Source organism: Lasioglossum baleicum, chromosome 5 (genome assembly GCF_051020765.1).
Source record: "Lasioglossum baleicum chromosome 5, iyLasBale1, whole genome shotgun sequence".
Taxonomy (NCBI): domain Eukaryota; kingdom Metazoa; phylum Arthropoda; class Insecta; order Hymenoptera; family Halictidae; genus Lasioglossum; species Lasioglossum baleicum.
In genome coordinates, this window is record NC_134933.1 from 13192891 (window position 1) to 13219050 (window position 26160).

The following is a 26160-nucleotide window of genomic DNA, read 5'->3' on the forward strand; positions in this document are numbered from 1 at the left end:
CTTTTACGACCTTGCTCTGCGATTTCACTTCGCAAATCGAACTTCGGGGACGATCATTTCAGTACGCGGACAGATGCACATTTAGCCCTTTGCGATCCAAATTGGACCCTCTATTTTATTGCAGAACTTGCTATAACATCATAAATGATTTAATTATTGCTACAACATGCTATAACATCATAAATGTTTTAATTATTGCTACAACATGCTACAACATCATAAATGTTTTAATTATTGCTACAACATGCTACAACATCATAAATTATTCAATTATTGCTACAACATGCTATAACATCATAAATGTTTTAATTATTGCTACAACATGCTACAACATCATAAATATTTTAATTATTGCTACAACATGCTACAACATCATAAATGATTCAATTATTGGATTGCATAAGTTCGTGCCCGATTTGAAACTGAAATTCGATGGTTAAATTTTAAAGAACACAGCTGTGTATTGATCAATTATATAGTCACCATTCTTTTCTACAATTAGAAAAATTCGCGGCATCTACTACACAGTTGGTCAACAAGTCGTCGGGGATACACGTCACCGGAAAGGCAACAGCGATGACGCTGGTCCGGGGTGTGCGCGGACTTTTTGCCGGTTCTCATTAGCAGGCGATTCTCGGGAGCTGGTCTAACGTCGGATGAGACAGAACCCTTGGTACACAAGGCCTCGCGATTCGTCGAATATCGCAGGCATGCGCCCGCCATTGGGAAGAGGGAGACAGCGCGAAAAGGGGAGGGAGAAAGAGGGAAAAAGAGGGAGCGAGAAGAGAGGGTTGCTCGTAAGTGAGCAGCACGTGCGTAGCAGTCATCCTGGCGCACTCGCCAGGACCGTACCTTCCTTTTCAAACGATCTGATCGCGACTGAAATTTGGCGGAACCAGTGCTGTCCGAACCTCTCACACCTAAACCGTCCGAATGATCTGACATCGAAGCTGTCTAACACCTGCACCCACGAGTTCCCACTGTGACTGTCAACAATAAAATGTATTCGTTCCACAAGGATCAACAGTGTTCTTTCCCCGGAGATCTTGAAGACAGTAGCCGCCAGCGAGGAGGGTTTATACGCAACGAGATAATCCTTTTATCCACCTTATCGAGGATTCGATTCGAACAGTTTTTCTCGATTTCGCTGGCCGAGTCGTTTGATTCTCCGATAAGGATACCGTTCAAGGTTCCCGAAGCCCGTTCGGTTGCTAGATTCTAATAAGAAGATCGAGAGATGACAGTGCGCGAGGAAGATCGGAAGAGAATGAGACACAGCAGCTCCTGGCCAGACTGGACACCGCAGACGGTGAAAGTGCGCGTCAATCCGTTGTCGCGCGCTTTTACGATCATCCCGACGATTCGCGAGAGCTTCCATCCTCTCCTGACCGTGGCAAAGCCCGGTTGGATCGACGAGATCGTGCTCCTCGATCATGGCCGCTCGTCCACCGAGACGAAGCACCGGTTCATCGACGAGACCAAAATCGCCGAACGAAAGAGGAATCCAGAGGAAACTTTCGAGCTTCGCGCTTTTGTACCTGATGTTGTGAATAGAACATCGGGCAAGACCATACTGCCACGGAGCCTTTCATGCGACGAATCTACCACTATAAAAGCAAAGCAAGCCGCTGCGGAGAGAATGAAACCGAGCCAGTCGGTGATCGATCAAGAATGTTCCATCAGGCGGGAAAAGCTTCAAAAGCCTTTGTCGAGGGAAAGCACGCTCGATGACTCGAAGGAGGATATGAAGAGCAACGAGGATTGTCCGGGAGCGAAGACCATTGTTCAGATCGAGTCGTTCAGGGATCAAGGATCGCTGGAGGAGAATCCAGCCAGCTCAGGCAGGGTTCCCAGGAGGAGCCCCGTTAACCAAATCCTAGCAAACGCGACTTCTTCCCATTCTGCAACGAAGAGGCCGCAACACGCTTGTCCCAAGTGCACTTCCGAGGGTTTGCTCCAGCAACGACTCGACCCTTTCCGTTCGCCGGCGTCGAGCGACAAAAGTAATCTGATCAGAGAAGGCCGGTGTCATGTGCCCGGTTCCGGTAAAGCGGAAACGCTGCGTAAATATTCCGCGGTCGAGGCTAAAATGAGAACCAGCTGGCAGAGAATAGGAGCGACCGGTCTAATTGGAGCCACCAGGAATAGGAATAAGGAGAGGGACAAGCAGCGAGGCCAGAGGAGGAACTGCGAGCCGCTTTGTCGATCGACGAACGATGTCCGGAAAGAGGCTACCCTCAGAAGGCATTACTACCCCGAGGGTGGCTGGGGATATGTGATCGTGACTTGCTCAACACTGGTTCATCTGCTCGCGATCGGTTTGCAGCTCGCGGCACCGGGTAGCTGGCACCTAAGCGCCGAACTCAAATTCCATCAGCCGCCTCTTTACAGCGCAGGTAAGCTGTCCTTTAAGTGGGTAGACTCGTTTCTAGGACTGCAAGGGTGCGGAATGCACCTTCTCATTTCTCGATAATCCAAAGATGGGGTATTTCAGTAGTCAAAAGCGCTAGATGAAAGATCAATCTAGGCTGCAATCGCCCTGAAAAGTCCTGTTTTTACGTTTACGAGGAGTAATTTGCATTATTCGCCAGCATGTAGCTGTCGCAGCTTTAGGCCCGCTACACACATCCGTAACGGAATTACGGCAAATATTGCATTGCGACGCTGCAACTACGGTTCAAACAAATGTGCGCGCCTAATTGAATCCATAGTATTTCAGATCGCAATTTCGGTGCCGCGTGTTTTAGAAAAACGAATGTGTGTATCGGGCCTTATGCTTCCGAATAATGCAAATTACGCCTCGAAAACGTACAAATGGATTTTTGAGGACGATTGCCGCCTATATTGATCTTTTATCTAACGCGTTTGACTACTGAAAACGCCTATCTTTGTGTTATGTATCGAGAATTGAGAACACGCTTTCCGCACCCTTGCAATCTTGGAAACGAGAGTCTACCCTTCTAAGTACTCCACCTCCAAACCTTCGTCCTACCTTCGTCGGCCGCGTCCAGCCTAATTGGCCGTTGCTTAATTGACCCGGCTATCGTTTATCTTAATCGGAAGCGGCCGTCCCGTCGAATCGAGTTTATTCAACGGCCACGACATGCCCAGGCTCTCTGCTCTCCGCAAATTTCGAAGCCGGCCAATCGGCTGATTGCGCTAAGTGAAAACCTTGTTCGCGAATACGATCGAGCACCGTTCATAAATCAAACCGTTTTTCGCGGTTTATTTCGCTTCTGACGAGCCTCTCGCGCGCTCGTTATCGCCCGGACTCTGTAAACATTCGGCCAGAGTCGTGACGGCCGGTCTTAATGATAGGGACACGAACGATGCGGCTCCGGTTGATGGTTTTGTAATTACAATTGGGAAGCCGCGATGATATTTATACGCCGGTTGTAATTTTCCCTCCCCACCCTACCCCCAGTTCTGCTTCCCGCGGAATGCTGAAAAATTGATCGGCAGGAATTGATACTTTGCTGGTCTCGCGTTAATGGATCGCGACCACGGTTCCATAAATATCGATGCAATTATGCGCGTGGAAGGTGAGCTTCTGGCCAGAAATTATGTCGGTCTGCCCGACAATTATTTTGAACATTTTTTACAGGTCGTCCCATATGTAATGCGACTTTTCTTCGTGTTTTTGGAAGGAATTTCTTTATTTCCTACAATCTACGGGATCATAGATTAATAATGATTACACTGCAGACTATTATGCAAAATGAAAATTGGCTGTGTTAATTATAAGACACAGAAAGTACATAGACATTTATGTACTTGTTTTTTTAATAACTTTATTGATTTGAAAACAGTACAGCAGTATTACTAGTTTCTTTAAATGTTCTTACTAATTTGCGTTCAAGATATTCATTTTTGACACGAATGCATGAAATCTTTATGTTCCGCTTTGCAAAACGTGCAACGAAATTCGCATTATTTAGGCGATGACCCAATATTTCTTCTCGCTGTTACTTCGAACGCGTAAATTGTGTTGTCGATAACGCTTTTACGAGCAGCACAATACTAAATATCGACGTGTGGCAGGAATACAATAGCTAGTAGTGGGTACTATTTGATGAGAATTTGATTTATTTCTTCAGATTCACAATGAATCAAATTGAAAGAAAAGAGTGTAGGTTAAAAAATTACTATCTTACATTCTTAGTTTCTACCTTTCATTAGTTTATATATTTCTGAATCATTTTACATAATAACGTATAAATATTCAGCCTCGAAAGCCCGCTTGTGTCTGGTTTCTTTTAATTGGTATTTAATGACTCAACTACTGGCGCTTTCGGCACCAGAATGCAGTCAAGTATGTGGCTGCAGATGGTCAATGTTTTCAACAGCAATTATCTTATCTCTCCACTCTTCCAGATCTGAGAATATTGGGTACCGTTCCAGAGGTAACCTCCTATCTTTATATATACAGGGTGGCCAATTTTGCCTATATCAAAGATTGATTAATAGACAGCGGATTTTATGTATTTATAACAAAAATGAATGGGTGTAATTTAGAACAGCAGAAACATTAGAAGAATTTAAAAATACTGTTATACTATTTTCAACCTATTAAACACATGAACCTCTTGCCGTATTTTAACAGGTCAGACTCGTGACGAAGATTTTAACAAAGTGTTTGAATGCATTTTAACGAGGAGAGTTGAATGCGTTTCTTTCGTTCGTAAATAATCAGTAAATTCAAGTTTATTGCTAAACGAGCCACCCTGTGTGCACGCATACGCCCACATCGGCAGTTTCTCGAGAGCATGCGAGGCAAATGAAGCGCGTGGCTTAACAGGGGAAAACACGAATATCGTAGATGGCGAAACGATGGTGGGCTCTCTCGGGCCCGCGAGGAAAGGTACCCCACGGTGTTCCTCGAAGACGTAATCGTTACTCAATGACCGTGCTACCGTAAAAAATGCCGGAGCAGCGGCGGAGCGACTCGATCGCAGTAAACGACTCGCGTTTATTTAATTTGCGTACACGTAAGTGCGTGGCGACACCACGCCGCGCCGGGACAACACGCGTGCAAAGAAAAATCGGAACATTGTATCGGTAGTCTGGGCGCGTCGCGGGAGCCTCACGTACACACGGGTTCCATGCGTGCGGGGCATCGTGATGCACTCGCGAAGGACCTTTTTTCCGAGGGACGAGCATTAATTTGTGTCCTCCCAACAGTTAACACGCGGCTTTTGCTACGGACACACTCGACCTACTCTCGGATAATACATCGGGACTTATCGCGATACCTCGGATTACTGCCCAATTTGATTTATGGTGTCATTGAGTTACCGGTGGCTGATCGATGACTCCTCCAGTGCTACATTCGTGCAGTCCTGTATTATTGGATTTGGTGTCTCGCTGCGTAGACGTTGTCTCTTTGCGAAACTGTCTCGAGATGCAACCAGGAGAAAGCTTCCCGTGACTGCTGTTGGTTAGTTTATCGCGATTCTATGGGGACATTCGTAGCAGAATAAAGCCCAGTTTGCAAATTTTACACATGTACACTTTGTTCCACAAGAGCGTGTTGGTCATGTGTTCTGAAGAGAAAGGAATTGTTTATAATTAAACGTACAACGTCGAAATATGTTGTCCAGTCGCCATCGTTGTCGATTATAGCCTGGCTCCTTTTAGGCATACTTTCTGATCGACGCATACGAATTTGCAAATGACGCGAACCTAGCAAATTTTCGGGTCGTCCGAATAAAGTGATACCTTAATTCCGTCCTAGTAAACAGGACACTGAGAGATAAGTAGCCGAATCTAAACGCGGGGGGATTGAAACGCGCGTAGCCAGGGTCGCGATTAAATTCATTATAACCATAATGAATATGTATGGATAACAGCCCACACTACTGATTTAATCTGAAAGCATTGAAGCCGAGTGTTCAAACAATTGAAGTAACCGAATGTTAAACAGAAGCGTTGTCTAGTGACAAAATTAGGAACGACACGCTCTTGTTGAACTGAGTGTATCTCTAACGAAGAGCTCTTTGTGAATTGAAGACTGTGGAAAACATTTTAAAAGACATTTGAACACCTTTGCAACATTGTCAATCTGTAGCGTAAGGACGACGACATTGTGTCCGATGACAAACGGAAGCGATAAACCTTTCCGCATCGAAAGATCACTGCAACTGCTGTACATCGTAGTATCAAGCCGTCATTCGCTCGTATGCTAATGCCTCGACGCGTATATTGGTACAACGACGCCCTCGAAGAAGCAAAGAATTACTCGCGAGCAGATGGTCGTCCATCTTCTATCTCCCACAAGCATCTTATACCTCGCAGACCACTTTGAAGCTTGGTAAAAATCGTTTCTGAAAAATCATCGTCGCCCGCGGTGGTTCCTTTTCAGCGGTGCGATACCTCCGCGGCTATTCGCATGCGATCACCATCTAATCATAATTACGATCGTCAAAAATCCGCCCTTGAAATGGACGCCGGAGCTGGTTCGCCGAGTCGCCTGAACGGAGATGCATATCTCAAGCGTCGCGACTCTTACAGCGCCGCGATGATTAACGTAACCGGGATCGCGGACGAACCTTCGGAAAACGGTCGTCCCGCGGAGACGGCAACGAAATTGCAACAGCTGATGGTACAGAGAAAACCGAGGCTACCGGACAATTCGAGTTTGGAGTCGGAGAGTTGGTCCACAGGGAGCTCTACGCTGAAGAGGGACCTAGCGAGAACCTCTTCAACGGACACGAGTAGATCCTGGAACGAAAGCATCGGTATCCCCGAGATCTTCTTGTCTCAACCGGAGCTTCTGACCAGACTAGCGAAGTGTCGTTGCTTTTTAATGGCGAAGCTGTCGATCTCGTCTGAATGCCAGTGCCAGTGTCAATGCCGTTGCAGTCAGTGCCAGTACTATCGTAAAAAGATTTCAACTTGTTCGAGCAGGGATCACACGTTCCTCGGCGGTTTCAAGAGGAAGGACTCTAGCTACTCGGTGTCCACCTGCCAGAGCATCCTGCCGGCGTCTTCCGGCAGGAACTCGGTAGCAAGTTTGTTCCACGAGATCAAGGAGGACGCCCAGGAGTCGATCGTCGAGGTGATCCAACGGCGGCACTCGGATCAAACGCAGTCGCCACGCGGCTGTAAGATCGGCCGTGCAGATAACCGGAGATTCTCCGAACAAACGCTGGTTGTTGGAGAGGCGAGGGTCGGAGAGTGCGCTAGAAGAAGCAGCGCCGTCGCCGATGTAAGTGCGACGAAACCAATCATCGCAAGAACCAGTCCGCGCTTCTTCCCGGAGAAGGTCACCGGCTCCAGAGCCAGCGAGTCGTCCTGGTTGCCTTTGCATAATGAAAGTCATGAGACCGACCCGGCGAAAGAACCATCGATGGACAAACGATTCGCCGCGCATCAGAGAAAAGAGAGACGGGACGCGGACAACCTGAACGAGAGACGAAGAAGCAGCACCACCGTCACGCCGAAGATGATGAGGAGACGGTTTTCTGAACAGCTGATCCTCGAAGGAGGACTGGGCAGCCTGCACGACTACGAGGATCTGCTGCGGGAACCGGAGGAGGGCGAGGAATCGCTCACCATGATCAACGCTCGGAAGAGGATCACGTTAAAGAGACATTACTACCCTGAAGGCGGATGGGGACACGTGGTCGTTACGGTGGCGGTCCTCGTGCAAGTAATCTGCCACGGTCTACAGCTAGGTTACGGTGTGCTGCTGACACCTTCGATGGAAAAGTTTCAGGAGGATATTCAACATGCAGGTAGGCAATTTTACTGCTGCGTAGGCTCTGCAGACTCACCCGGCTACCGTCTCCAATTTGATTGGACCTGGAAAGTCCTCGCGACAAGAATGCCACGAAGGTTCAATTTTAAAATGTACGGTTGACCTTGAAATGTCTTCAAGGTCGTTTTATTTAAAAGCATACTCCACTATTATATAGCATTAATCTCGAGTTTCCTACGATTACAAAGCGCACAGAAAATTACAGTAATCAAATATAATTAGTTTGAGATTATAAAAAGTTTGCTACTACACAACGTGCCCTTGTTTTTGCAATACACTCGGGAAGCAAGTAATACTACGTGAAAAAATAAGCCAAAAGTATAGAAATGTCTGTTTTATATGGAGCCCCTGTTTCGAAAGAAACGAGTTTAAAAGGCATAGTAATACATTGCACGTGTTATTGAGTAGGCGACGGCTGGCGTGTCTGTTCATGGCTTACCGTTTCTACTTTGGCTGCGTACTAATGCACCCGTGGCCAATGGAAGTTTCGGTTTTCTCTTGAACGAAGCCTCTCGTATCTTTTCGATTAATATCTGAGGAAAATAAAAATGAAACGTGACGTGCAGAAGAGTTGCACTCTTTAGCACATTTACAATTCCAAAATAAAATCATTGAAAAATACTTTCGATAGATTTTTTCAATTTTTTAAAGATTTTGCAATTTTCAAGTATAAAATATAAAGAGTCGACGTGTTCCTCGTTAAAATGTTTCGTACTCAGAATTTATCTCAAACTGCTTCTCATTAATTAAAAATAAGAATTTCGTAACGGAATGTGCAGGTTTTACCATCAGCAACGAAGATGTAGGAAACGTTTAGTGCGTTAGTACACACTATTCCTGGGAACCGTAATTGAAAGGATTAAACGTATAAAAGACGGTCAGCGGTTAATGGAATAGAAAATCAAATCAAATCGCATAAACATTTCCAGTAAAATGGTTCGGATATCCGAGGCGTTGGCATGTGCTGAGAAACAAGAGTGCTAGCGACGCATCCGCTGATAGGTCTATCGGATTATGTTCTTCAAGTCCACAGTTGTGAACACTGGACTCTAATAAGCTTACACATTTCTTCGTTAATCGCGAAGATCCTTGGATCACGGGCGGCTGATATCACCGGCGATCCACCGAGCAGCGTTGCAAACGTGCCTAGATGTTTTGCGCTGAATCTTCGCACGATCTTGATCTTTGAAAAGCTGGTAAATCGTCAAGTTTACTGCTCCACGTCAAATCCGTACTGGTTCCATTAATTTTTGAAAAATCCCCCGTCGGTTTCCACAAACCAGGAAGAGCTTAATATTATTTTTATAAACTCGATCGCGATGGAAACGTCGGAAACTGGTTTTCATATTTAGAGGTGGGAGAATACTGTTTTTATTTGTACACATAATATCTTCATAATCACCGTGCTCATCGCTGTTCTTTTTGTTCGGGCAATTTTCTGCGGATTTATCAAACCAGTATTAATAGCATGTGCACACCTTTTTGCGCTTCTGTTCCGCTCGTAGAAAATTGCGCGAGGCTGCAGCACGCATGAAACGCTCAATGAATCTTAGAAAATTTCTATTGATCTACTAGGAATGGTTTTTGCTTGAATTTTAGAACAGTTATGTTGAAGAATTCCAGATCGCAAAAGTTGAAATGAGATGAAAATGTCAGTGATGTATGCACCTGACAAAATGTCTACTGCGACCTAATCTAATTTATCATCTTTCTCGTTTATCTCAGCCATGTCCTGTTTCGTATTGCGGTACATTACATTCATTCTCGATAACTGGATTAGGTTAAGGGGAATCTTCCATTAATCAATTTCATAGAGGATACAAAAGTAAAATTTCTGTTTCAGAGCCCCATTTTGATTTCACTGAATAAATCGCTTTGATCGAAGCAAGCTTTGTATAGTTGTCGGGTCAGCGGTGAGCGTGTTAAGTTGATCGTGGCTCGATTTATTGCAGTTCCTCGACGAAATTCTCGAAAGAACATGGTCGCATGCAGAGTCGAATGATCTAGATCGAGACGACCGATCGATGCGTGCATCCGGCTCGCCGTGCCGTTTCGATAAGAGACGGAACTTTTCGCGAAACGAGAAAGCTTAGAGGCGAGATACGCGCAACGTGTAAGCGATTCCATACACCTGCACGGCAACTGTCGTCTCAGCGAACGGTACTTACCTACCGTAACCTGCACTCGCGGCTTGTGCGACTTTGTTCTATATTGCACACGGTCGTGCACTCTTAACCTACATGAGTCCGCGGCGGTACACGAGTGCAAACGAGCCGCTGGATCGTTTTATTGATTCCGCCGTGATATCCGCGGAGAAAACGAAGACATTTACGCGGCGGCGAGCTCTCGCTAACTAGTGATTTTTCTTCCCTCGGCTTCCATTCAGAACTCGTTAAGATTATAAGGCAGGCGCAAGCCGCTTATATCGTTCCCGCTTATTTATCGGCCAACCAATGTTGGTTAGCAAGATACCATTACATCGACCGCAAGAACTGGATTATAACAGTGTTCGAACGGAACTGGATGCTTTGGTGATGACAGTTTCGCAGGACGTACTACCGGACACCCGATTTTTGTCAGGCTTTTTATCGATTCCTCAGGAAAACCTCGGGCTCTATCAGATCCGCTGCCGTCGACCATTTGAATTAATTCTCTGTATGTAGTGATTTATATTCGATTGAGTCGCGAATGTCCCTCGGCTTTCTAGGCATCGATTTCGACCAGAAGAAAGTTTCTTCGTGGGTCAGATTACGATCCAATTAGAATCCAAATTGCAACAGTAAACAATTTCTATGATTTCTATCTCAATTTCTGTCTGACGTATAGGGATTGGAATACCGGACTAAAAATACGATACCGGTATTCGGTATTTTTTTAAACGTTGTACCGGTGTTAGGAATTTTCATGAAGGTACAAAAACACAGTTGTTTAATAGAAAAAATTATAGGAAGCAATCCTTGGTAAGTTAATATTTCGTCCTCGTTATTATTATCTTCGTCATATTCAAATGAGGTACTTTCAACAATTGTATTATTATTTTCTTCATTGTCACTCTCTTCGAAATCAAAATCAGAAGTTTCTAAATTCAGATTTCAGCGGCGAACGTATTTCAAATAAGAGTAGATGCCCCAAAAAAATATTTATTATTTATAGCTAATACCGAAAATACCGATATTTTACCTTAGCAAATACCGGTTTCACGAAATTGCAAAATAGCACGAAATACCGGTATTCGGTATACCGGTATTGCAATCCCTATTCACGTAGAAATTTGTAATTCTGTGAAAATTGGAAACTTTGAAATAATGTCCTTTTACTATAGATCGTGAAGTTTTAAATTATTTAAGGATTTCGTTTCCTCGAGCGTACACTTATTGGAAAACTCGAGTATTACGATTCCTATCTGACACGAATGGAACTAAATGGTTTTCCAGAGTGCAGAACGAAATTAAAAGTTTTCGTTACCATTATTTGTAGTTGTTACTATTATATTGCTTCGGTCGAACGTTTATACGGCTAGCAACATCTCGAAATCTAATTGCTGCACACGCTATAAAATGTAATGAAATTGAATGTACCTTATGACGGTCGTATAAGTCGGTGTAAAAAGTGAAATATGGTTTATTCTGTATGGCCCTTGATTGTAGAAAAATGTTTATAGTCGATGTACCTATAAATGTAATTTATGACATATTTAATAAACTTGATCAAATCATAGAAAATCCAGATTAATATTATTTGCACAAAGTCACAATAAAAAGGTCTTTTCTAATTTACTACTTCATTTTTCCCTTGAAGAGGCGTTCCGACAAGTTGACCAAATTTCAGAATGAATATGGAAATATTTGCAAATAAGATATGGCAATTTACTTTAACCTTTGAAATTTGAAGTCGGACAGTAATCCAATTAGAAGTAAATGTTTCTAACAATGTGCTAGAAGATTTGCATAAAAGTGAAAGCAATTAGCGTCCTCCAGTCTGAAATACCGACGTGAATATTCCAACGACGGTAACATGGCGCACTCTAGCTTGCAATGGAAGACTTCCGGCAAACTGAATGAACAAAATATTTGTATTATTTGCATAAGAATACAAAGTTGAAATAATTATTCAATTTTGAAGCTTGAATACACGAAATATATGAATAAAATCATATCGCATCAACAACTGAGAAATGTGAATGAATTCAAACGTGTTTGTTGAAAGTTTCTAATATTTTTGTAATTCAATCAATATAGAAATAATTGGCAGTAAACATTTTAATTTTTATACTGATAATACACAGGTAACTTTAGGGATTTTTTGCGAATCTCGGTCAACTTCTACCTTATCAACCATCGATGTCTTCTCGACTCTGGCTTACTGTTGAAACCTCTTATCGATATGGTTTAAAAGTTTTAATGCAAATTAGCACTGGAATAATAAAAAAAGCTACATGTGTTTATTTTACTTTTTGCTCGCTGACTCGGTTTCAAAACATTTGAACAAATAACTTCTCTTTAATCTGTAAAGCAAAGTTTATTTTACCATTGTTTAATGCTAGGATAAAATAGTTTTGTATATTTCTTTCATTATTATATTGCACATATATTTATTGGTTCTTCATAGTTATTTTTCAAAAAGTTCACAAACCTCCAAGTAAATAATAAAAATTAAGTTTTCAAAGCAAAATTCACACCAATCTTTCAAATAAATTTTTCAAAGAGTCCGCAACTTCTGCGTGGTTTAGTCCTCGACGGTTCCTTAACTTTTTAATTTAAGGCAAAGGCTCTGTCCTGCGGGAAAAATAGAGTCGTCCTCCAAGAAACCCTCGGGTAAAATTATTGAAACGGAAGCTTTTATCTCGGTGGCGTCGTCGCCACAAATCTCATGGGCGTATGCGATAGGAAAATACAGATTGTTTCAGTGCAGCGGGCGGCCGCAGTAAAACCCGTAAGAAGTGATTGCGAGCAGAAGCGAGGGACCGCTATCAGGCAACCCGAAAGGATAATTCCAAGTAGGAATGAAATCCTCCGGCCACTCGGACGCTTTTGTTCTATCTTTTTTCGGACCGTTACGCATCGTGTCGCGTCGTAGCCACACTCAGGTCTTCAGACCGAACTGCAATCCTTGGGGACGGCGGATTTCATACATTCAAATTCGTAGAAGCATTTCTCGAATGCAATCGCTGTACAGACACTTCGGCTGGAAAAAGTGGATGTGTAATCTCGTCGAACCAATTGCATGACTGCACGCGGACCTCTGCGTGACATCATTCGAGTTAACTTCTCGATCTCCTGATTCTAGATAGTACATAGACATTCATACAGGGTCAAATTGTTGTCCTGGTTTTCAAACTTTAGCATACACGATTCATTGCGATTTCATTTAATGAATATATGTGACATTATAAATGAATCGTAATCTGTTATTTTTATTATTATCGTAGAATCTTTTATGCAACTATTTCTGAGGATGGTACGAGAGTTAGGAAGAATCTCTTCTCAATCTCCTGATTCTTGATAGTACACAGACATTCGTACAGAGTGAAATTGTTGTCCTGATTTTCAATCTTTAGCATACACGATCAATTGTGATTTTATTTTATTTTATTAAATGAGTCGTAATTTGTTAGCTTAAGGTGTAAACCACAAATGAGCGAGATATTATCATTAGACTTGCGGATCTTTATGCAAAATAAAAAGTATTCGCATTGATTGCAGGACACAGGAGCCAAATAAAAATTGTATTCTTCTTTTAATTATCCTATTAAGCAGAAACTAATGCATTGATGTCCTTAAATAATGTTAACATGTCCACTCCTTGAAATTGTACGTGCCCACTTTTGTCATAAATGCATACAATCCGCAGTCTAATTATCATAGAACCTTTGATGCAACTATTTCTGAGGAGCGTACCAGAGTTAAGAAGAAAATGAAACTTGACAGGGATTAAAGATGTTGCAGAACTATCCGACAAAGACGTACAGGATTGATTTAAATCCGTCCAATTTAACGACGCGTCCCCTCACAGGAAGTTTTCCAGCTTGCGCCCGTATTGTGAATCGTGGAATCCGCGGGAACCTTACTGTAAACGTGACTAATGTTCCCGCGTAAGAAACGACCGCGTCTGCAACAGCTCGATAAGTCGTTTGACTCGACTGAATCCACGGGCTGACAAATGTTTCTTAGTCGCGGCGAATGTAAAACAGGCGAGTTCAGAAACAAACTTAGTTTATCCGTTGTCGTGGAAAGTGTTTTTCTCCGACAGGATGGCTGCCGAGCATGATAAAATATGAAGAAGTAAAGCATCTTCCTCGGAACATTGTGTAAATTACAAAAAACACACATATCCGTGTTTATATCATTCAGAGAAATACATAAACACTTGATGTGCTCGATCGAATAATTTGATCTTGACTTTAAAAAAAGTACATTCCAATCATTGAAAATTTCGTAACGTCTAAATCCGTCCCGGTTTTCTAACCAGCCAGCTGATACCGCAGCAACGAAGCTGTGAGTATTTCTGCAAGGCTGTAAAGATAGGGTTTACGGTCCTGAGGCGACCGTGCGTCACAGGACATCGGAGACATCTCGAGACATCTCTAGACGTCCTCGTACAAGAGAGTCAGACGGCTGCAACATGACGCGTATCGCTACTTTACTCCGGCGCGGTGCTGTGGAAAAAAAATCCGAAAGTGGTTAGGGGAGATGAACAACGTTGTTGCACGACTGGCAATGCGTACTCACTGCTCTCGAGGGCGCAGTTTCACCTTTCTCCTGACCCTCGGAGAAGATACCTTGCACCGTTATCCACTGGAGGTCCATTTAGATTGGAGCCGTCGTCCTTGAAATCGAAAGGGTTCTCGTGAAAATTCTATTCGCCAGAAAGGTTCCTTCCAACCCCACGCAGTCTAGAGATTATTGCTAACTTAATTTAATCGTGATGACTAGACTGCGGATTTTATGCATTTATGACAAAAATGGGTACGTACAGTTTAAAGCAGTGGACGTATTAAAAAAATTTATATTTTTCAATATAGGGTTGAAGTACGGATCATGTATGTATTATGTCTGTATGTATGTATGTCTCAGTATGTATTATGTATGTATGTATAATTTTAATGATATCGAAAGAAGAATATCGTAGAAGAACAATTTCTTTTGTCCCTTTATTTTTTCATAGTTTCTTCAAGGTCATCGTTATTTTTTATCGGGAAAACTTATTTTTTTTATTCCATCTTATAGCGGCTGAAAATATACATTTGAATATGTTTAAGTCATTAACAAGATTGAATAAAAAGAAATAAGTTTTCCCGATAAAAAATAACGATGACCTTGAAAAAACTATGGAAAAGTAACCGGACAAAAGAAAATTGTTCTTCTATGATAGTCCTCCTTCGATACCATTTAAATTATGCCAAAAATATTTGTTTTTTGCCATTAAAAATAAAGGAGATATTTACGTGGCCTCCTTCAGCTGAGACACCTAAATTCACTTAAATTCGTAAAAAGAAAGCAGATTGAAACAGGCGCCCGTGACAATCACGTCTGTCGTTAATAAACCTGCTTCTCCTTACGGCTTTTCTTTAGATCAATGTATTAGTTTCAGCTTAATAAGAAAATTAAGCTCAACAAAAATTTTTTATTTGGTTCCCGTGTCTTAGAAACGCTGCAAACATTTTTTATTTTGCATAAAGATCCGCATAGTGATGACGTTCACTATTGACACAAAAACGTTGCGACAATTACAACCACTTGTTCGCTTAATTTTCTAAGGATATTCATCTGTGTTATCTCCCATAGTCCACGCTATTACCATCATTTATGACAGCACTCAAAGTGCATGTACATAACATGCCCCCGCATCTCGCGACTGCGAACTATAACAGAAACTTCTCGGGAGCAATGGAACAACGATAAAAGGTCGTAAACAACATCGTCCCTTCGTGCTGTCCCCAAACTCCCTTCGAGAAAGGCTCTAGGGAAAGCCAGAAAGATTCGAACTTCAAGACTTACGGTCCATTGCGGTTATTATGCAAGTTATTAGGAGGTAACTCCACACACACAAAGCAATCGGCTCACATGAAACCGGTAACTTCTTTGGCTAGGCTACTACGTGGCTAGACGTTCTCGTGAATTTTGGGAACACTCGTGGACCAATGCGGCTGGAAATAACACGACTGTTAGTATACACCCTGTCAGACTCAACGTATACACTACTACTCTCAAGGACGCGGAAAAGTTTCCTAATTTCCTCCAGAGAGTAGTTCAGCATGCGCGTATATTTGTTTGAGAAGCATCCAATTTTCCCGTGACCTTCGCCATTAGAAAGAAGACGCACAGGAGAAAAAAGGAAGTACAACCTCGCACACGAGAAGACAGAAAATTAGACACGATTAATCCGGCCGCCCCACAGTGGCGTATTTGGCTCGAAAAGTAGGGAGAAACTATTTCAGCGTTATTTATGAGCTCAATTACTTTATTTTTAGAGATAAAGTAATACTAGGTACTTCGCGTTATTTTTATTAATTAGTAAAAAGTTTGTTTCGTGTCCGATAACCTGGGGTGGGGCACGATAACTGGTACCTTTACCCTAGCTGACTCACTTGGCATCAATTTAACTCGCGGCGGGATCTCGTAGATATTCCTACTTATCCGTGGACCGTAAAACTTTATTAGGAGCAGAACGCGGCCGCTGCTAGACACGCGGGAGCTTTATTACATGGTGCCCGATCGCGTCGAGGTCGGCAGATGAAATGGACACGGAGCGGAGGCGAGGTCGGTTAATGACATTCGACGAGCACGCGCCCGAGAGTTTTCGTTGCACAGGCTGTGTGCGTCTGCACGCCGGAATCGAGTTTTACTTTCATTCGGTGAAAGTGCCGTCCCGTTCTCCCTTTCTGCCGCGGGCTTATCAGACCGAACAACGTTTTTCTTATTCTTATTCGCCCCCAGCCCCACCTCGCCGACGTCGTTTCCACGGGGTATTTTGTTCCGGAGGAACTCCGAGTATCGTTCCTCTTTTCCTTATTGGTTCATGGCGAAACAGACTCCCTTTCCTTCAATTGGCTCATTGTGTAACGGACCTGTCGAACATACGCTGAATTATGGACGCTGCGAGAGAAGCAATTAACTCATTAAGAGCCAGTTTTCGTCGGCAATCCCGGTTTTAAATAAATTCAGTTTATGCGCATCGTTTATTGCCGGACTGTGTGATTGCTCGGTCAGATGAATTATGTTAATCGTTTAAATGAATTACGTTGGGGATCAAGATTTTTAATTATTTGATGACTTTCAATTCAAATTGTGTAATGAGTGGTTCATTAACCGAATTATATTTGTTCAGAAAGGGGGAAGTAGCACATTAATAACTTAATTTTTATTCGATTCCATTTTGTAAACGGCATGGAGCCATGACAGGGTTATTTCACTTATTAGAAAATAGCATATCATTACTGATATTATAGCATCATTATAGCATATCGTTATTATAACGACGCTTAATTACCCTACTTAATAAGACGCATACGCAAACTGTAAAAGCAACTCTAATCACTCTCATTGTCAGTAGAAAATATGTGCAATGCACAGACACGTTATCGAGCAGTATCGAATAGCACGGAGCCTGTAATTTTCGAACTTATTAGTCCCAAACTCGAAAACTCAAAGAAGCGGCTATACATTTTACATTGCCCACGTATTTGCACACAAAAGCATTTTATTTGCGGTTACGCCGTTGCAGCAACTCGCTGAACGTTCTCCAAGCCTGTATATCGGAATGAAACGAAACCAAAACCCCGGGGAAGTCTTAATCAAAGCCCTCCGACTACAATAAAATCACGATCGAACCTCGGAGTCGGCGAGTTCCAATCGCAGTGGCTCCAAAACAGGATCTCGCCAATGGACGACAAAAACTTGTCCGCCTAATTGGAGCTAATATCGTGGAGCGTGGAATGCGGAATGCAAACAGCATCGCACGGTCCTGTATAAGGCTGCGGCTACACTGGACGCGTTTTTTCGCGAACTAACTTTCGCGAGCATGTCCGAATTGCTCATCGCGCAAACGTAACAAGCAGCATCGTTAAAATCATGACTTCCGAAGAAATGCATGCTGCCTCGATTCGCACAAGAACGAATTTTTTTCAAGTGAAAACTTCTTTGGACGCACCGCGTACACAATTGCTGGGTTATGAACGAGTCTGATTCGTCACGTTCCGAGGTGAAACGCTATTCGGGTAAAGTCGGGGTTTTACTTCGATCGTTTATTTTATTTTTTGGCGGTTCGAACATAGTCGTCGTAGCGTTCGTTTGTCAAAGCTGCACCGTAACCGCAGCTTAAGGATCCCACACACAAGCGCACGAGTCGCATTTAATCCGGCCCTCGTTTGATTTTAGACGAAGCCCGACCAACAAATTCCCTAGGGAGAGAAACCTCATTCCAGCGAACGGCCTTCTGTTCGCCGACACACGCAAGTCGACATCACTTACCGCCTACTTGGAGAAAAAGTTTCGTGGCTGTGTCACGGGGATCCCGCGACCATAATCCGAAACTCGATCAACGCCAATTTTTTTGTCGCCATCTTGTTAGAACCCCCGTTGTTGGCTGTCAACTCGATTTTAATTGTTGCACGTGTTATTGGCCGATAACCAATATCGCTGATTATTCATACTCAATTTATTCCTTGATGACGAATTTTATTTCAAACAATATCCCTGATGACGTTGGTAAGAGATGATCGATTTAACATGAAATGATCCACTCCAATTCTAGAACCGTTCAGAGAAAGATGAGAATCAGAGAAGACAGACGGTGACAGTGATATCATGAAATCCTCTGTTTGAACAGGAATTGTTTGAACATCCAGAGGGGCGCAGGATTGGATTACGGGTTTTTTTGTGAATGGGTTTTGGTTTGGAGTGGTATGGCAAAGTTAAAAGGATTTGTAAACAGATAGGCTCAGACGAGATCATTTAAAAAAGTAGAAACGATGAAATAAAAGGAATGTTTGCTTTGATAAGCATCAAAGAAACCGTAAATAACTTGTATGCGTACTCACGAGTCGTTCAAAATCAATTCCATTTAAGGAACGAAACTCGAACGTGTTACCTTTCAAATTAATAACGCAAAAACGATCCGTCTTTGTGAAGTGTACCGCAATGTACCACTTAACTTCCATTAACTACGCGGACACACTGCATGTATTATGAAATAATTATCTCTTGTGCAATAGCGAAATAAAATGAACGGATCTCGATCTTGCAAAGTGATTTTCCGCAACGAAAGTGTCAACAAATTTTATCGCGCGATACTCCGAAGCATATATTCATAAGATGTAAAAAACCGTATGCTCAACTTTCACTGTCTGGTAAATTGTACGAATGAAAATCCACCTCTGTCACATGCTTTGCACATAATTGCTCGACTTTTCGCTCGCTGATGAATAGTCGTGTCCCAAGAATCGCACCTACGGCAGTCTCTGCCTAACACGGCGTCGATCTACCCTAATCGAGCGAAGCGTGATCGCACGTGTAGTTTCGTCACCGATGAATCAGACGAACGCGTGACCCGGCGACGCTTTAAGACCACCATACTTCTTTACGAGTGGCAATCGCCGGAGCGAAAAGCGTGTCCATGCACCGAGGAATGATCGCGACGATGCTGGAAACAAGCTGACACCGCGATCGTCAACAGCGCGAGACGTTCAACCCCGAACCGTTTAATTTATACCGGATGCTCGCGACACAGTGTCAGAAAATTTACGAGCGCCCGATGGGGCTCTAGAATGACAGGAAATCTTGACAGACAAGTCTCCGTAGTCGCTCCGGGACGAGGCTACTTTAAAGTTTCGTCGGTAATGATTTACGAATGATCGTCACGTAGCCGACGTAACAGAAGGTGTGAAAAGTCATGCATTATACCGAGTGTGTGGAAAAACATGTCTGGAATGACAACGAACAGGTTTGAAACTGGCCTCTTTGTGAACGTCCAACTAATCAAATTTTTTTTTGTCTAATATTTATGTATACGATACATGCAACATGTTACTTTCCATGTATAGAAAGAATTTCTTTTTTCCATTAAAAGTCTGGAATCTCAGATAAGATCAATTTCATAAATAAACATTAAGGGGGTAGACTCCTTTCCCCAGGATTGCGAGGGTGCGGGAGTCGTCTTCTCATTTCTCGATAATACAAACACGGGGTATTTTCAGTAGGCAAGAACGCTAGATAAAAGATCGATCCAGAGCGCTATCTCCCTCTCAAAAGTCCTATTTTTTCGTTTACGAGGCGTAATTTGCATTATTCGGCATCGTAATTTTCATTATTCCATAGCGCCCTAGAACGTTCTTTTATCTAGCGTTTTCGACTAGTGAAAAACCCCGTGTTTGTATTATCGAGGAATGAGAAGGCGAATCTCGCACCCTTGCGATCCTGGAAACGAGTATACCCCCTTAAGATTACATTACTATCTTTTATTAAATCTTACTAATTAGTAGACATCCCTTATTCTTAAGCAATTTATTTTGAAGAAAGCTGACTTCTGGCCCAAAAATGGAGCACATGTACGCCACCATAAATCTTTTATTCAAAGCTCAATAAAACCACAAAATTTAGTGTTGGACGACTAGGGGGGAATAAAGATATGCATAATTCTCTATTTATAAAGTACCAGTAAAAATCCTCAAGTTTAATTATAACAAGATCTAAAATAAAACCATATATCAAACCTGCATCGAGCATGCTGGATTTGAAGACGCTGTATGTTCGCAGCAGCTTTAATCTTCAGTGGTGTTTGTGACAGGACATCTGCGTGGAGGCTAGTTAAATCTTCGTAGGACCCATTCCATCGAATGGTAGGCGAACGGTATCGTAAAGATCGTAGTCTAAGAGCATCGCGCACAGTAAGGCGTATCGGGCAGTCCTAAAGTCGTCGACGTACGAGCGACGACTTACGAGGGGCGTGCATATTTTCCTTTCGTTCGTTGCAGTTTTTTTTTTTTTGTTGGTTCGTCGCGATTACTCACGAGCGGCCGCGCGACAAGGCGCCAAAGATGTAATATACGGTGCGTCGGTCGCGGCTCTCTCGTCGGTGCACGTTTCCTGCCGTCCCGCGTAGGATTACATCCGAGTACTATTTTTCGATTTCGGGCTCTGCACGATCAAAAAGAAGGGAATCAGGCCGCTTGCGCGTTCACCCCCATCGCCGCGCCGGCGATCTATTAATTGTACGGCCGGAAAAACGTTGCCGAGCGGAATCTCCTCGATGATGGACTGTCCTTCGCCTGTAAAATGCTGAACCGGGTGCAGGATGATGCATAACTGACTACCCTAAGGTCTATTAACGGAAAGGGGGCCGATAAACCTCCGCGAGGTTTTATAATACTCTTTACAATACTTTATAATAAACTCCGTAATATTTTGGTCCAATTTTCATAGGTTTCATAGGATCGCTGCTGTGCAAAAGAAAGAAGCACCCGGCCATATTTAATAGAAAAGCGTAAAAAAACAAATAAGAGCATAGTAAGTTTTGAAAAAGGATTCCGCTGTTTAATTGAATAGTTCTGACAAAATATGTGTTATTGCGGATTATCTAATACTTTAAATGCAATAAATCAATCATTGTACAATACAATTTCTACATAAAGATATTGTTTGTCATTATATCTTATAATTATACTGGGTGCTTCTGTCTTTTGCACAGTAGTGTATGTAATTTGAAAAATAAAATATTTCTTACCAGCAGATTTATATTAGGTGTGCAAATAAGTTCCCTCCCCCTTTTTTCTATGATTCATAACTTTCGACTGAATTCGAATTACTTCCCGATTTTGGTGCCATCTGAAAGAGCGTTTTTCTAGTTTTAAGAAGAATCGTAACTAAGAGTTTCCAGTCGTATGCAACAATTTCAAGCAATATAGTGTGCGTGAAGCATAATTTGCGTTACTGCTTACTCTTTGCATTCCAGCTTAGAAAATCAGCTGTTGAAGCTACTGAAATGGATTGTACGGCACTGAGTGAGAACGCTGTATCTTACAGAACGTGCAAAAAGTGGTACCAAAGATTTAAAGCCGGAAATTTTAATTTGGAAGACGACGATCGTGCACCGAGAAAGTTCGATGACGATGAGTTAGAGGAATGGCTCAACGAAAATCCGACGCAAGAAGAATTGGCAGAAAGATTGGAAGTCACTAGACAAGAGATTTTATTACATTTCATTTATTACATATTATATAATAAAATCTTGAATTTGGAAAAAAGAGGAAAGAACTTATTTGGACACCTAATAGTTCGCTATAAATCCCTATGATCCGAATAATTTTGCACGGTACTGTATCCGTCCAGGAGAGCCTTGGACGCTGGAAAAGTTGTGCAAGCGTCGCGATACCTAATCTCACGTCGTACATCCGATAGTGGGCCGATAGTTGGCGATGCATCTTTGGGCTGGTGCACAGGTGCAAACGTTTGCGAGCGATACCTGCGGCCACGCAAGGATACGTTGAACAGCGGCGGTGATCGGGTGGCGGCGCGTTGCTGAGTCCGGACAGGAAGGGGCCAAAGCGGATACAGAGAGGGAGGAGAGGCTAGCTGTCGTCGCAGCAGCATCAGTTGCCGGCACCGCGCGATACTCTGCGCTTTAGGTCTGCCAGTCCCGGTCCGGTGTCTCCAGACGCTCGCTCTACAGTGCTCGGTCAACGCGAAACTGCCTCGCGATTACCCTGTGACATCTCGCACTTTCCGGCAGAATCATCTTCCGGCCTCTCACGAAAATTGTTGACGTTGCACTACGAATTTCTAAGCGTTTGTCCACATTCTAGTGGGTTGGAAAGAAAGTAATTTCGGTATTTTAAGGTGAAATAGAGCCCAATTTTTTAATTCAAGCAATGAACTTTGATGAATAAAATATTTTCCCTTCTGTTCGATGATCTTTTGCTAAACAAAATAAATAAGAGAATATTTTATTGATTAAAGTTCATTATTTTGGTTTTATTTTTATAAATTTGCTTTTAGTAATCGAACAGAGAGAGAACAATATCTTTCAATCGTCAGAAGATCTACTGTGGCAAAAGAAAAATTAAGAATATTATTAATTGTTGGTCATCGCAATTTCCCCGTGACATCCTTGTGCTTAACGACAGAACCATCTTCCGGCATCTCGCGAAAATTGTTGTCGTAAATTTCTACGCAATTCTTTATTATCATATCTTAGTTTGCAATAATGGTATCGAGAAAACAATTTTTGTTATCGTTAGAAGATTCATTGTGGCAAAGATTATTATAGTGCAAATGCTTGTTACTGATGCCAATTATGTACTTGATCTGTGTCGAGCAATTTAAACATCTTCATGCATATCAAAATTTTCACCATAATAAAAATAATTTGTACTAATCAATCATCATAATACATTATCATGTACTTGCATTTAACAATTCTGAGTTAATAGTCATTCGAACAATCAATATCGTAAAACAAGCTTCCGAACAGCAACCTTTAATAACTTTCTCCTTTCAATTTATTGAATGTTAATACAAATTCGGTATTTTCATCAACGTACCCAAACGATCAAATTAAAATGGTTAATCTCTCCAATGGATCTGTAATTGCAGGATTAACCTAATTCCAGTGTCATTCGCTCGCAATAACAACGGTAATAATTTTTCACGAAGGAAAGAAATCACTCGGAACGATTTCACGCACGAAAACTCGTTTCGCGTATATGTCCAATCTTTCTATCGTGCGTTCATTAATGCTCTCGCAAGTGTTTCTCGATGAAACTGAAATAAACATCGAATCTTCAATTAACACAACATTGAACGCTTAACCGAAATAATGTTTTTGATTGCAAATTTGATTAAAGAAATATATTTTATTAATTGTTTCTTCTGTTCGACATATGTAATTATTCCGCACGCTGTAGACAGCTAATGACGTGAACACGAGAATTGAAAAATAAAAATACACATGGAAACCGTTTCGATACGTTGACCAGGGGTCGCCTTCTCTCAAACAGAAAGTTTCTCACGAGTTAAAGTTCACGTTCCACCAGATATGATAAATTGCCGGTGACACAGCATGAGCTGTGAATTTTTTAAAACCAACCATTACACTACACCACCCCTAAGATGCGTACAGTAACGTAATGGAGGACCGATATGTTGTAACAGAAAAGATCTGCCGCAATTCAACGTAATTTATAATCGTTCATTTCGCAAGATCTCGGGCGTACCGTTCATTCATCACTGCAACTTTCATCAAAAAGTTTCCTCTATTGCATAAATTGTCGGACATCCTTCTAGCTGATTTAATTTCTCTCCATTGAAGCAAGATCGATCTGGTCTTCCTTCAGAATTCTTAGATTCTGCGTAAAATGCGAAGCAAAGAAATTCGGTGTACAAGGATCCACTTGAGCAGCTAGGGATTGAACTCTATTCGATACATGCTTAAAGATTTATACTTTGACCACTCCTTTACAAGAGCACGTTAATATTAATGTCGGCGATAAATTAACTATTGTTCCTGCGGATAGCGATCCTCGTTTATCATTTCTGAAACAGTGTACCGCGGAACATTAACCGGCTACGGAACACCACTGTAAATCATTGTCATTGAGCTAGTTGAAAACCGCTGTTCTCTCTTAGAGCAGTCACAAATTAAATCACCAACGTTTGTGGTAACGTTTCGAAAGGTAACGATGCTATAAATTCTACTTTACAATTAGATTGTTGAATTTTAATCGATTGTCATATTAATTCATGATATGAAAAAGTTATTCTGATTTAAAATGTGCTTGATCAATTATGAGAGTCCAATTAAAACCCCGTACAATCCTTTCGTCAGAAAAGCCCATCAACTCTTATGACCCTGAGGAGACGCGTAGCGAGCGAGCGTCTCGAAAAGCTGAAATCGAGTGAAATTCTACTGACACGTGCATAGGAACGTCCCTGAAGAATTGTAATAGTGTTTCGAAAAGAGGAAGCGAGCAGATCGTGTCCCATTAAGGGCTAGAAACGCGGGAAAAGGGTGTGCGCTGCCTCCCGGAGGATCGACAGGATGCCTCCGACAAAGCCATGCGATCATCGATCGCGCGAGCTGCGAACACCGGCGAGAATGTTGATGCGAATTGTGGACGACACGGGTACGCAGTTTGCCCGCGGGTAATTCGAAACTCGCGTGTGATGTCGATATCTCGCGCGCGATCATGGCCGCTTCTGGACCCGCGAGCGAGACGGAACTGCGAGACCAGAAACGGGGACAGTCCCGCGAAGAACGCGAAAAAAAAGAAGCAGAACAACACCGTTGACCAAGAGAAAAAGTGTCCTCCTCAAGCCGGCTGCTCTCAAGTGCAAGCCAGACGACTCCTCACCAGACACTATTACCCAGAAGGCGGCTGGGGATGGGTGGTAACCGTAGTCAGCACCCTGATACATCTGCTTGGACCCGGTCTGCAACTGTCGATTCCGGCGACTCTCGCACTGCCAGCCTACGTCAAGTTTTATCATCCTCCTTTGCACACCGCCGGTGAGTTTCACAATATCTACACGACTGTTTCAGGATGTGTCGCGATCAGTTGCCGCCGGATGCGTTTTCGAGCTTGATCAAATTCAAATGCGAACAAGCCCGACGAATTATGCGAGTTTAGGAGAGTTGCTGGTATCTGGCGGAGGCATTGTTAGGGTTGTTGTAGCGACTAGTCTTATCGGGGACGTTCAGGGTCCCTGTTGTGCGCTGGGTGGGACATTCTTGGGTGGGACATTGTATAACTAACATAGATCTACAAAACATACATCTTAAATTTTCATTGAGGGTCCAAATAAAAAAGTTTTAAAAAATGCCTTTTTATTTTTACATGCAACCTTGTAAATTGTAATTTTTAGAAAATATTTTTTACACATCATTCAGTAAACCAATGCTTCTAATTGCTTACAAGACATCAGGTCATTTGGTATAATTATAAAAAAGTTATTCTGTTTTAAAGGATGTACGGAGACTTATTTTACTGATTGTGAGCGTAAATACATAACGATCCACAGTCTATTAATGAGTTTGTAGAAAAAGTTCTCAGGAAACATTATTATTATACTCGATGATTGATTTGATGCTGTATAAAAGAGTTCGCGATAAAACACCCGAATTCTAGTTATAGAGCAAGTAATATTTAGTTCCGGTGACACAGTTCCTATGCAGTCGGAATTCAGCATACCACGAGTGCATTTCTTACGATACCTAGAGACGACTGCACTCCCATAAATTGCATTTTACTGGGAGATTAGTTTCACTTTGATGACAAATGACGACAACAAACGTTTAATTAGAGCGGTCGCACTGACCTGTTTCGCCGTAAGGAAACGTTTGATGGTCAAAGATGAAAGGGAACGCAAATTTCTTTGGGCGAGTTTGCGCGCCCGGTTTTAATAGTCTTA

At 42.4% G+C, this 26160-nt stretch overlaps 1 protein-coding gene and 1 long non-coding RNA gene across 3 annotated transcripts in view; one reads left to right on the top strand and one right to left on the bottom strand.

The window, feature by feature from the left end:
- Positions 1 to 812: 812 nt before the first annotated feature.
- The window catches only part of LOC143208546 (uncharacterized), a 55603-nt gene continuing 30255 nt past the window's right edge, over positions 813 to 26160 (top strand). The window contains exon 1 of one of the 2 annotated variants that reach the window (XM_076423003.1): positions 813 to 2396. In XM_076423003.1, the coding sequence (XP_076279118.1) occupies positions 1238 to 2396 (1159 nt within the window). In that variant the 5' untranslated portion in view covers positions 813 to 1237. Of the gene's footprint in view, positions 2397 to 4278; positions 7737 to 26160 lie in introns of those variants that run through there. The other variant, XM_076423002.1, reaches the window with a different exon arrangement.
- Positions 12882 to 16805, bottom strand: LOC143208551 (uncharacterized). The gene is made up of 3 exons (XR_013008930.1): positions 15823 to 16805; positions 14488 to 14584; positions 12882 to 14414 (listed from the first exon to the last, which is right to left on the bottom strand). It is a non-coding gene; the product is annotated as an uncharacterized LOC143208551 (long non-coding RNA).